At 43.3% G+C, this 13,583-nt stretch overlaps 1 protein-coding gene across 4 annotated transcripts in view; it reads left to right on the top strand.

Moving 5' to 3' along the window:
* Dip2c (disco interacting protein 2 homolog C) overlaps positions 1–13,583 on the top strand; it is a 375,630-nt gene that overhangs the window by 338,279 nt on the left and 23,768 nt on the right. For 2 of the 4 annotated variants that reach the window (XM_076872836.1, XM_076872834.1), the window contains 2 exons: positions 7,842–7,871; positions 9,334–9,395. In XM_076872836.1, the coding sequence (XP_076728951.1) occupies positions 7,842–7,871; positions 9,334–9,395 (92 nt within the window). The remainder of the gene's footprint in view (positions 1–7,841; positions 7,872–9,333; positions 9,396–13,583) is intronic. The other 2 variants (XM_076872837.1, XM_076872835.1) reach the window with 1 other exon arrangement.

Below are 13,583 nucleotides of genomic sequence, written 5' to 3'. Positions count from 1 at the left end.
TGGCTGGTGCTGAGATCTCAAGTCCTGATCCTGCTCCTGGGCACACGAGCCGAGTCTGCAGCTGCAACAACACAATCAGCTGTAACACAGATGAACTTGTACCTCCACACTGGTGGCCCAGCAGGAGATTAGCTATGCCATTTTTGTGGAGTGAAATATTATCTACTGTCTTTTTTTAAGCATGGTGTTTGTTATGCAATCAAAAAATAAAAGATAAGAAAAAATATTACATGTGGTCTCAAGAGGAAATGTCTAATGGAGTAAAAATTAGAATTATCAGACTTTAATTATTAGAGCTATGGTAGACATGTTCCAAGAATATAGTTGAACAGAGTCCTTGAAACCCTAGCTAGAGCAATCAGACAAAAGAAAGGGATATGAACAGAAAAACAAGAGCTTAAACTATTCCTGATTGCCAATAAGATGATGTTATATTTAGAAGATTCCCCCCCCCCAAAACAAAACTCCATCAGAAAACTTCCTGAGCTCATAAACAAATTCAGCAAAGTAGCAGATTTTAAAATCAGTACCAGTAAATCAAGTACATTTTTATACACCAATAACATATCAGCTGAAAGAGAAATCAGGAAAACTTTCCCCCTTACAATAGCTTCTAAAAAAAGAATATTTGGAAATCAACCTAACAAAAGAGGAGAAAGACCTGTATAATGAAAAGTAGAGAACACTAAAGAAATTGAAGAACTCAGAAAATGGAGAAATCTCCCATGTTCCTGGATAGGCAGAATCAATATTATCAAAATGGCCATACTACCAAAAGCATCGTACAGATTTAATACAGTTTCTATAAAGATGCCCATGACTTTCTTCACAGTAATAGAAAAAACAATCATGAAATTCATTGGGAAAATAAGAGGCCCAGAGTAACCAAAGCAATCAGCACAAGAAGTGATGCAGGAGGCATCACAATACGAGACCTTAAATTATACTACAGACCTATGATAACAAAAACAACATGGTATTGATACCAAAACAGACATAAAGATCAATGTAACAAAATAGAAGATGCAGAAGCACTCTCACAAATACAGTTTTCTCACCCTAGACAAAGGCACCATAAACATACATTGGAGAAAAGATAGTCTTTTCAACAAATGGTGCTGGGAAAACTGGAACTCCATATGCAGCAAAATGAAATGAAGTCTGTCTCTCTCACCATGCACAAAACTCAAAAGTGGATCAGGGACCTAGACATTAGACCAGAGACCCTGCCTGCACTTACTCGAAGGAAAAGCAGGCTTGGGAACTGAATTCCTCAACAAGACTCCTAAAGCATAAGAAGTAAAATCAAAATCAATGGGCTAGTACCAAACTGAAAAGCTTCACAGCAAAGGAAAAATCAAGAATATGTACAGAGGTCCTACAGATTGAAAGAAAGTCTTCACCACCAGTACCACAGATAAGGCATTGATTTTCTGAATGTACAAAGAACTTAAAAAACTTAACACCATAAAAATAAATAAGTTAATCAATAAATGGGCAAAGAAACTGAACAAACGCTTCCCAGAAGAAGAAATACAAATGGTCAAAAAATATGTGGGAAAAATGTTCAACATCTCTGGCAATTAGAGAAATGTAAATTAAAACTATACTGAGACTTCATCTAACTCCGGTCAGAATGGCAATTATAAGAATATAACTAAAAAAATGTTAGTGAGGATGTGGGGAGAAAGGTCCTCTCGTACATTGTTGGTGGGACTGCAAATTGGTGCAACCACTATGTAAAGCACTATGGAAGTTCCTCAGAAAACTTGGAATTGAACCACCATTTGACCTAGTTATCCACTCCTTGGTTTATACCTAAAGGACTTAAAATCAGCAGACTATAGTGATGTGGCCACATTAATGTTCCCAGCAGCTCAACTCACATAGCCAAGCTGTGGAAACAACACATGTGTCCTTCAATGGATGGATAAAGAAAATGTGTCAGAAAAATGATAAATTATATCCCATCGGGCTGGGGATGTGGCTCGGGTGGTGGCACGCTCGCCTGGCACACGTGCGGCCTGGGTTCGATCCTCAGCACCGCATACAAACAAAGATGTTGTGTCTGCCGAAAACTGAAAAATAAATATTAAAAAATTTAAAAAAAGTTATATCCCATCTATGAATGATATATCAAAGTGAATAAATGCATTTTACTGTCATGTATAACTAATTAAAACAAAAAAATGTGGTATATTACACAATGGAATATTACTCAGCCATAAATAAGAATGAAATTATGGCATTTGCTGGTAAATGGATGGAACTGGAGAATGTCATGTGAAGTGAAATAAGCCAATCCCAAAAAAACAAAGGCCAAATATTCTCTGATTTGTGGATGCTAACCCAAAAAAAGGGACATGGGGAGGGGGATAATAGAAATAGATTGGACTAGACAAAGGGAAGGGAGAGGGAAGGAGAACAGGAAAGACAGTAGAATTAATGGGTCATAACTTTCCTGGCCTTGTATCTGTATGCACAACTAGGTAACTACACATCACGTACAACCATAAGAATCAGTTATACTTTGTGTATATTCTACCAAAATACATTCTACTGTCATGTATAACTATAATAAAAAAACGATGAATATACAAAGTAACCCTGTAAATGTCACTGTAAAAAGAAATGGATGTCTCATCATTGTAAATGAAGTTGATCAAACTATATTTAAAAAGAAGCTAGTTGAAAAGGCATATGATGCAAGAAGCAATGGGAGATACTGCACAAAGATGGAAATTTCTTTTAAAAAAAAAAAACTGAATGGAAATCCTAGAACACCACTGTAACATTAGAAATAAATTCTCCATGGTTCATGTGGATACAGCAGAGGAAAGAGTCATTTAGTGACCTTGGAGTCCCATCAGTAGGAATTTTCTTAACTGAAACACTAAAAGAAGTAGATGAAATGGAGCAGAATGGTTGAGATCTGTGAGAAAACATCAAGTGGTCTAACATAGGTGCAATAGGAGTCCTAAAGGAGGAGATGAGAGAAAATGGATTAGAAGCATGATTTGAAGACAATGGCTGAGACTGGTGAGAGGACAGTCCACAGACTGAAGAACTCAAAGCAGAAAAAAATAAAAAGGAAGCCCCAACTTAACCATATCACTGTGAAGACGCAGAGAGAGGAACAGCCTAAAGCACCTGCAAAAATAGACACTGTCCCCAGAAGGAAGTGACAAAAAATGACACCATGCTTTCACCAGAAGTGGTGGAAGCCAGTGGAATGATATATTCAAGGTGCTAAAAAAGAATGATTATGCAGTAAAATGTCCTTCAGAATGGAAGCTAAAAATACATATTTGTTGGCAGCAAATCTGAGGGAATTTATCAGTAAATATGCATCACAAGAAATGCTAAGAAGTTCCTTAGGACTAAAAAGACAGTGAAACAAAGCCCAAATGTGTAAGGGGAAATTAAAAATACTACAGAAGATCAATACAAAAGAAACTTTTATACCATTACATTGTGTGCACGTACAAATATATAACAACAAATTCCAGCATTACGTACAACTATAATAAATCAATAAAAAGACTGGCATTTTTAAAGATCTATCCATATGTAAATATACAGATTTTCTTAACATCCCTTTGAAAATGATTAACCATTCAAAGCAGAAAGTTAAAATTGAGCCATTGATCTATGTAGGAGTAATAAGGCTTTAAGGGGCAAGACGGGAGGTAATGGACAACTGTTTTAAGAGTCGTACTGTTGGTGGAGTGTACTGTGAAGGTGGATACAGGAAGTGGTACGAATTTCTACACCAGTGACTAAAAAATTATCACAAAGAAGGTCATTAGAAGAGAGAATGCTATTCCAAAAATGTCTGGTCATGAATAAAAGCAAAAAGAAAGAAGGAATGGAACAATAAAAACAGCCCTTTGTATCACCTATGTTAAAAGTAAATAAACTAGATGATAGTGATTGCTGTGGTCTGGAAGTTTTGTGTCCCCGCCCCCCTCCTCAAATTCATGTTGAAATCTAGTCCCTGGTTAGATCATGAGGGTGGAGTCCACGTGGATGGGATTATTGCCCTTATATGAGAGTCCTGAGGGAGCTTGTCAAACCTTCCGCTGCCTGAGGACACAGCTAGAAGGTGCATTTGGAAACAAAGTGAGTCATCGCCTCAGAAGTGTGGTCACCTTGACCCTGGGCTTCTCAGCCTCCAACCATGAGCAGTCGGTGTTTGTCATTTGTAAGTTGTATTTTTAAGGCAGCCTGAAAAGACTGCCATGGCGGCGGCACGACATTTTGAATGTATTGAGTGCCCCCGGACTGTACACTTGAAAACAGTCACACCCCTATAAAATGGGAGGAAATTGAATAAATGAACTAAACCAGGTAAAAGGCAGAGATTTTCAGGACTGAATAAAAATGACTTGCTGACATGGTGTTATAAGGAACATGCTTGACTGTCACATCTAAGTTGCTAGGTTGTCAGTGAAGGCAAGGCTGGCATTAGAAGACCTCACTGTCTCCCTGAAAAGACGTGCCAGACCCAAAGCCTCGCCTAAGAAAGTGTGCACTTGATGTGGGTCAGGGAGCTGATTTATCAATAAGGCAAAACCCTAAAGCATGTGCAGCTCAAAACTGAACCCCAGCATACACAAAGCCAAAGTGACCAAAGAGGAAGGTGACAAATTGGATCATAGGAGATTTTAACATCCCTTGCTCTGCAATTGATAAAATACAGCAGGAAAATGTGATAAACATATAAAAGATTTGGACAGCGCTAACCAAGTTGATCTGACATTTCAAGAACACTGTTCTCAACTGCCCTGGGTTGGACTGAACTTTCTCACACCCCCCAAGTTAGTATGTTGTATGTTGAAGCCCCTTGCCCTTGGTGTGACCATGTTTGAAGATGGCTTATTGGGCAGTAGCAGTAAGTGAGGCTCTCATCCTGTAGGGCTGGCGTCCTCATAGGTGGAACGGGAGGAAGCAAGCCCCTGTCTCTGTGCACATGCATGGGGAAGACGTGTGCAGGTCCCAGAAGGCACTTGCCAGAACACAGCCACATGGACGCCCCGATGTCAAACCAAGAGAATCCGCAAGCTGGTGTGTGATTGCGCTCTTGCCTACTTTATGAGCACCCCTGGGGTGCCCCTCTGCCAGACAGGAAGGCGGTCAGGACCTTGTGCCATGCACCTTCCCTGTCGCAGGAGAGGCAGGTAGTGCAGGAGTTGTGCGGCAAGGGAGGGGTGACAGGACTGTGCCGAGGCTTCCTGTCCTGGTTCTCCTCAGGGGGCTTGGCAGGGACTTGCCATGGCTGTGCCTAGGAATGGTCCCTCAGCGCACCTCGGAAGCTCCTCCAAGCGCACCTCGGAAGCTCCTCCAAGCCTGTCATCTTTTCCTGTGGATAGAGAAGTGCTCTCGGAAATTGGAGTGCAGAGCAGTGGCCAGATTTTGTAGCATTTTCCGTCTCAATTTGGAGAGTGCTGCTGGTCCTGGGGGACATGTTGGAGGCTTTTTCTCATCTCCTGGGACATCATGTGGCAGGCGAGCACCGTACCAGCCTCGGGACTGTTTGCCCTGTGCATTTCCACTTGTTTTGTTCCTGGTGTTTGTATTTAGTTGTACTAATGACTGAATAATAAAATCACCAATTAGCTGATGTGTTCCAATTAGCACTGTCGAGGGTTTTCTTTGCTGATATTTGGGATATGAGTCTATATACGTTCAGCTGAGATTTACATATAGTTCATTTAAGGGCTTGGGTATGTAGTCCTGTGGTAAAATGCTTGCCTAGTACATGCAAGGTCCTAGATTTGATCCCTAGAACTGCAAGAAAGGTAAGGTTTGTTTATTCCATAAACAATACTTAATGGATATGTACTTCTATATTAGTGAGAAAATAACTTTAGTATGTATAACATTTTTATCATACAGTTGAATGTTAAGGTTCGCCCTCTTTTCTAATTAACATAACTTGTGATTTCAAAAATGCTTTCTTTGCTTTGGAATAAACTTTAGTTGGAATGGATAGCTTTGTTTTCTTTTTGCAACTATTTGATGATTTTTAAATACTCAGGGACAATTATATGTATTAGTAAGAATCTCCTCACTTAAGGAAATGCTGGCCTGAGTTCTGTAGCAATGTGAAGATCTCATTGAGTTTGCACTCATTAATGTGTCTAGGAATTAGAAAGTATAGGAATTGAACTTTGAATCATTGGGTTTTTGAAATTGAGAAACATCCGTACTTTAACCTCTTTGTTAACTCAGACCTCAAAGGCTGTAGTCATTGTTTTCTGCACATATACAAGAAGCAAAATGAGGGACCAGTAACACAGGCTTTTTTCTGAGGTGCTTTCTTAAGCCATTTTATCAAAATTTGTGAATTAGAATAATTTAGAGTGAAACACTGTTTTTCCCCCCAATTAATATCTAGGTTTCAAGGAGTCATGTAGGAAATTTAGATCATTGCATTTGGCTTGAATATACCCAGTGAAAGTCCACTGCACCTTCAGACTGTGTACACAGTTAACCCAATTATTTTCTTCACGTCCTGCCTATTTTTTAAAGATGTTGAGAGCAGGAGTTATAAGTACCACAAAGGAGCTAGTGGCAGAAAAATGGAATAAGAACTTTTTTTTTAACCATTGCTTGTTTTTACAGACTCCGCTCTGCTCTGAGAGGTGGTAAATTTTTAGTCTGGTTTTATTAACAATCCACAACCCAAGACAAGATTGCCGGGGTCTGGTGTCTGCCTGGTAGTTGCAGGGTGTGTGGGCAGCGGGGAGATTACACCCAAGGACCCTGGGTGTTCCTGCAGGTGACTGTGAAAACCTGCTTTCTCTGCTTTCCTGGGAATGTTAGAAGATACCCGAGTGGCTCAGGGAAGCTTACGTTGCATCCCAGCAGCAGGCTTGAGCTGCTGTCTGGAGTCTTCACATCATGGCGTGGAGAGGATGTGGCAGCAGGCAGGTGCCCAAACCATGGAGGGGAGAGGAAAAGAGGAGTGAGTGCATCTCCAGGGAGCAGTGCTGTGTGGTGCCCGACACTCGGGGTGATTCCTCGGGTCTTCTGAGCTGGACTGTGTGAGAGCCCAGGATCTTAGCCCTTCACAGTTCAAATGTGTTATTGCTGCTTTTCTTTTTTTTTTTTTTTTTTTGGAACCGGGGATTGAACTCGGGGACACTCAGCCACTGAGCCACATCCACTGTCCTATTTTGCATTTTACTTAGAGACAGGGTCTCACTGAGTTGCTTAGCGCCTCACTTTCACTGAGACTGGCTTTGAACTGTCCATCCTCCTGCCCCAGCCTTCTGAGCCCCTGGGATCACAGGATGCGCCACTGTTTTTCTTTTACTAAATTTTATAAATGAATAGGGATGGATACCACAATTTTAAATGTAAAAATTTATGTATTTAATCATCATTATCAGAAGCTTAATAATGTTTCCATGAAGAAAGTCAACAGCTTTAAAATGTATACTCCGCGTCCCTCAGAGAAACCTCAGAAAGCACCAGAAAATCAAACTGCCCCGTAATGACGCATCTTCCTCATTTACCAAAAATGACTGCGGTCCACGTGTCCAAGTAATCATCTAGTACTCTGCTGCTCTGTGGATATGTTGACATCTTTAATTTTTTTTTTTAGCCTTTAATGATACAGTGATTAATTTCAGTGATTTCCATATTTGACATTGTTTTTGATCTTCTTTTTACTTTGTTCTCTGCTTTCTGCATCTCCCCTCCCAACCCTCCCTCTTCTTCATCCCATTTTTATTGTTGGGTTGTTTTGTTTGTGTGTCTATGTCGATTGTTTTTGGTTTCTGTTGGTCTGGTGTCCTCTCCTCTCTTCCTGTTTCCCCCTCCTGCTGCTGTAGCCCCACAGGCTGTGGACCCTGGCCGAGCAGGTAGGGGACTTTTCTGTTCACCACGCAGCGCCTACCACCCACCCACGCACCTCCTGCCTTGCCCGCTTCCAGCCGTGGGACAGACTGGAAGTTGAGTGAGATTGACTGAGGGTCTCTAGACCCCATGCCCTCCAGGGTGATGTCGCTGCTCAGGTCTCTTCAAACGCTTCCTTGGTGTGGCACGTGCTGTACTTCCATTGTGCATAATCAGTGGTTTCTTTGCCAGTTTGGGTTCATCTCCATTTTCCATCGTTTTCTTAGTGACCCATTTTCTGATTTGCTGTTTGTTTGATTGGCCATCTATGGTCACGTGTTTGGCACTAAGAGTATCAGATCAGTCCTTCACTCAATGCTAGTCTGTAACCCAGAGTCACTGAACGGTCTTAGGTCAGCAAGAATGCCCTCCTCTGCATTGCACCGTCCCTTCGGGGGCATCTCTGGACTAATGTGCATGTGCTGTTCTTTTTCCTACCTTGGTAGTGAGATCCCAGTGACCAGCATTATCAAGTAGCGTAGCACATTTTAACGTAGTCGTCTGGTTTTTATTCTTATATTTAAACATGTCTTTGGTACAAAATCAAGGTTCTCACCTGAAGAATTTTAGTGTTGATTCTTCAAATAAATTCTGAAGGGTCCCCTTTTGGGGGCAAATTGGCTGTGGGTTCTTTTTCTTTTTTTTCTTTTTTTGGTCAACTGAGGTATTGCTTAGCCTCCCCCAAGAAATGTTTGTCAAGAGTTGGTTCCACTTGTAGCCTTAATACTGCCACCCAGTAGCACATATCGCTGGCCTGAAGTCGACCCAGCATATCTTTTGAAGGGATTTCCGGTGCAAGAAGAGTCCTGGGCTGCCTTGTTATACACAGTCGGCTCTGACCATAAGATCCTGCCCAGCTGACAGGGATGAACATGCCACCTTCCTGATTTATGACACAGACAAAAATAGCCTCCCAAGGCTGGAGAACTAAGGCACAGGTGGAACTAACAGGAACAAAATAATTATCTCTCATGTCCTTCTCCTCAATCTGTCAGTTAACGTCACACATCATCTGCAGTATCTCAAACTCTAAAAATACCCCTTTCTGGATGCATGTATTAAATCTTCCCAGAAGACGAAGCTTCATATTCTTGACAGGCTGCTCTTGCTGGCAAGCCATTTTCTTAGCATTTTCAGACTTCTTTCAGTGGGCAAAATATGCAGTCCATGTTTTTTTTATATATATATAAGAATGATTGATAGTCAAGCTGTGTGAAAGTCCAGTTTTATCCAAATAAGATGTTGCTTTAATAATTGATATTATCAAACTAAAAGTTAACAGGTATTTTGGAGAGGTGTGTTTAGCACCATTAGTTTTTGTCCTCAGTTTAAGGTTTTACCCAAGAAATGCTTACCAGCTAGGAGAGCTATAGACCCAATTTTCTTCCACACAACCTTGAGTTAACCACACTTTGTCATTGCTTGCAGGGGACCTCGGGACCTGATCCAACCACTGTCTATGTTGACATGAGAGCCCTGAGACATGACAGGTATGGTACCCGGGTGGGTTTTTCTTTTTTCTAGTTGGCTGCCTGGCTCACAGGTGCCCACCTAGGAGGAGCAGCAGCATCGTTCACCTCGTTCACAGTGTGATTATCTTATGGATAAGGAGGGAGACTTGGGCAAGTTGGCTCGCAGGTAGGAACTGGGGGTACCTGAGCAGCAGAGCAGCCAGAGTCACTGCCGCTGCCAGCTCACCAGGAGGCAGGTGGTGCGTTCTGTCCTTGGCCATTTCAGGCTGCATTTTGCACCTCAAACACATCAACATTCTGCGCACTTGTAAAGGAGTGACCATGGAAAGTTCCAATGGAAGTCAAGTTGCCTTTTCTGTGTAGCTTGTTGAGTGACCTCCTAAGCAAGCCTGAAAGATGATATAGGGTACATAAGGAAGCCTGGGGGTGGGGGTGAAGCAAGAAGAGAAGACCATTAGTGATGCCCCAAGAGAGGGGACCTGTTAAAACGCACAAGAAGGAAGAAAGGATTTTACTGTTTTTAACATGGACGTTCCCCACTGAAGTGGATAATTCAGTTTGATGATTCTGCAGGTGCCCAGGCGTTACGTGATGGGCAGACCTTGACACACACCATTGTCTTTCATAGCTCTCAGTGACTGCGTTGCCATGTGCCAGACACTGAGCTGCTCACCCTGCATTTCTCATTTGCTCACCTACCAACACCCATCCAACAACCTACTGTGTCATTTGCCACAGTAAATGGAGACATCTGGTTAGGAGGTGGGGACCGGGCATGGCCTGGCCCAGTGGGCCATATGAGGTGCTCTTTGGTGTTGGGAACTGCCAGTTCACAGGTTTGCGAATGTGTTGGGGTGGGCAGGGCAGGCCCATAGGCCTCAGAACTCTTGGGGCCAGGTGGGCCCTGCAGACCCCCGATGACCCCTGGGCAGGGAACGCTGCCTGTGCTCATCAGCAGTTCTCAGCAGGGCTCTCATGCCCCCAGCGGATGTCTGGACACACCTGATGTCATCTTTGATTGGATGATTCCGGGAACAGTACCACTGCCATCTAGTGGGTGGAGGCCAGGGGTGCTGCCAAACCTCCTGCAGTGCACAGGACAAGTGACATTGTCAGTCGTGCCCCAAGTGAGAAGCACCATATGTTTACCTGTGTCACACTTAGAGTTGCCCACCTGGCCCTGGTGGTTCCGCATGACCCACCTGTTCAAAAGAAACCTATGTGCTGTGCAGTTAGGGAATCAGCAGGCGAGGGACCCTGTGCTTGCAGCCCCTCAGGAGGCACTGGAGACCGAGGCCCAGAGGAAGGGGCTGCCCCCGGACTCTTGGCTGCATCGCAGCAATGCTCAGTCTGGAACATTTTCAAAATTCAGAAACATAGAAAGATGGAAACGTTATTCCAGGAGTGTAGCTTTCCAAGTGATGACTTCTGGGCTTTACAACAAACCTATGTTACCTCCTATAAAAAGTATTTGAAAGTAATTTTATATTTGTATAACTTCCTCAAAAAGTGAAGACTGTTCCATCAGAGACTCGCTTCAGTCATGTCATGTGGTTCTGTCTGGCCTGGCCCTCAAAATTCATAGAGAACAAATTATAATGCAGTATGGATAAAAACTGCTGAACTTTGTGTTAAGAGTACCTTGGAAATCAGAGAAGGTTGGAGGCTGGAGGTGAGGATTTTCCCTCTTGTAAAAGGAAAGAGCATCCCAGGAGCTTCTTTGACCAGTGGTTTTTTTGAAGCTACTTTTTGACTCTCTTCAGTGCAGCCAATCCATTGAGAAAGGGTGTGACTCGGGAAAAGGAAGTGAGAGCTAGTGCAGTTATGATGATAAAGAAGAAACGCTGCTCCTCAGATCAATTTGCTGTGCTAGAAAGAGCAGGCAGTCGCATCCTCGGACGGGCTTGATTCTTTAACCCTGGCCAAGTCAATGATCCTTCCAAGTGATAGTTTTGCCCTAATTTGTAAAGTAATCTGTAGGTATATTGAAACAGAGTGCTCTGAAGCTCAGAGCTCAGCAGGTGGGCATATCACACCCTGATGGGCAGCACACTACCTGTGATAGTGGACAAGGCTGTTCATTCCCCTAGAGTGGCCCCGTAGGCTGCTTCTCACAAGGTGGTGCACACAGACCCTTGTGTCTGCCCAGACTGTCCTCAGCAGCCTTCAGCCAGGGCCCACCTCTGTTCTTTGGTATGATCACAGTAGGGTTTCCTAGACTTGGAGCCTCCATGCTCTCTATCAGGGGAGCTTGGGAAGCTGTGGGAGGGTGGTAGTTGGGTGGCATTTTTCCCCACAGAGGCCTCACCTCTCCATCGCATGTGCTCCAGGTGCTACCCTCAAGGCAGCACACTTGCCTGTAGCAAGACCAGCAGCTGGAAGACGGTGAACCAGGAGGGCTGCAGGGAACCTGTTTCTTTCCTGTGACTATTCCTGTAGAAACGGGGTGATGGCTTTCTCACTTCAGCTGTATTAGGTTCTGTCACAAGGATTAATTACTTTTCCTGTTGCTTTAATGGTGCATTCACGTGGGAGTCCTAGGCATACGCCTAGGTACCACATAACTGAACTGGGGCAGGTTAACTTGTCAGCCCATGTCGGGGCGGCTCCCTGAAGGCTGGGGAGAATCACAGGGAGATCTGCCTCGTGGAAGCAAGTGATCACATAGTTGTGTTAGCCATTTTTACTTGATTTTACACCTTTGTTTTTAAAACCCATTTTATTCTTGGAGCCCCTAAGGTGGGCACTGGGCAATCTGCATTTATTACAGGTTGCCATGGAGACAATCCCTGTATCTTGAAAAAATGTATTCCCCACACGTACAAGGAGGATAGTAATGAAATGTTTTGAGGCTATCTGAAAGTGAATGCTAGTTTTGTTAGTTTTTAAAATATTTTATATATGAAGTGAATTCACAGTCAGTCACTCATTAGCTCTTAAGCACTTAAATTTTCCAGGCTTTAGAAAGGAAAAAAAAATATTTTTCTCATACATTTAAAGAAATGGTTTTTAACAGTTTGTCAAATCTTAGGAAAGCAATGTTAGTATAAAGGGCTACAATGAAAACTTTCTTAGCTTCCTCAGTACTTGAAACCTAAAGTCATAATTAACTTAATATCTAAAAATAGATACTAAGTAAATTCCCAGCCAGTGGTTACCTGTGGATTAAGATCCTGAGCCTGAGATAAGCAGGCAGAGAATAAATGCAGACCCATGGACCTGATTTCATCAGCAGCAGGATGGGAGGACCAAGGACAGATTGAGGCAGAAGGGCAAATCAGGGGCCATCTGCTGGGTCAGTACTGGTGTGTGGGGGTGGCATATATGCATATGTGTGTGTTGTGTATACATATATGTGATACGCGTTAAAGTGCATGTGTGTGAATGTGTTGCCGGTGAGTTGGAGTGTGTTGTGAATGTGTGTGCTAGTATGTGCACAAGTGTGTGCGCCTCGTGTTGCATATGTGCATAAGTGTGTTGTAAGTGCAGTATGTAGGCAAATGTGCATGTGAGTTTGCAAGGGTGTTGTGTGTCACAAATGTGAGCAGGTGATGTATTGCAAGTATGTTTGTGTGTTTCAGGGCCATATGTATATGTGTTGACATGTAAGTTAATGTTTTGCAAATGCATGAGGGTTTTCACATTGAGGGTTTCAAATGTGAGTGAACCCATGCATGAGTGTGATTGAGTGTTGTGCATGGTTGTGTGTGTGCAGGTGTGTAAAATTGCACGGGTCTGCACGGTGAAGGGCATGTGAGTGCACACAAGGATTCCCTGGGAGTGTGCCAGGGTCAGCAGCTGGCCCGCCACTTAGTTCGTTGTGGCCTCTGGCCCTAGCAGATGGGAATGGGTCCTTACATGGAGCTCACACTTCACGGCTGAATACTCCCGTCTCCAGCCTCTGACTGAATCTCACTGTCCTGGGATGAACAGTGTGCATGGGATTCTTGCTGCTGTTCGTTTGTGCCGTCCTCAGCCTGCTGCCGCAGTCCCTCATGGACCAGAGCTGAGCCTCGCCTGCTCCCTGGCTGTACTGAATCTGACATGATGGGTGCAGTGAGGTTAGGTCAGGCTAAAGCCCTGACTTCTGGGCCCAGTTCTACCACTTTCTAACTGTTGATGCCGTGCACATTGACACTTTGTGTTTTTCTTTCCCTGCCTGTAAAATAGTGATAGTGGTACCTACTCTTAGAACTCTTGTGAGGA

Source organism: Callospermophilus lateralis, chromosome 13 (assembly GCF_048772815.1).
Source record: "Callospermophilus lateralis isolate mCalLat2 chromosome 13, mCalLat2.hap1, whole genome shotgun sequence".
In the NCBI taxonomy this organism is placed as follows: domain Eukaryota; kingdom Metazoa; phylum Chordata; class Mammalia; order Rodentia; family Sciuridae; genus Callospermophilus; species Callospermophilus lateralis.
This window is presented reverse-complemented; position numbering and strand designations above follow the sequence as displayed.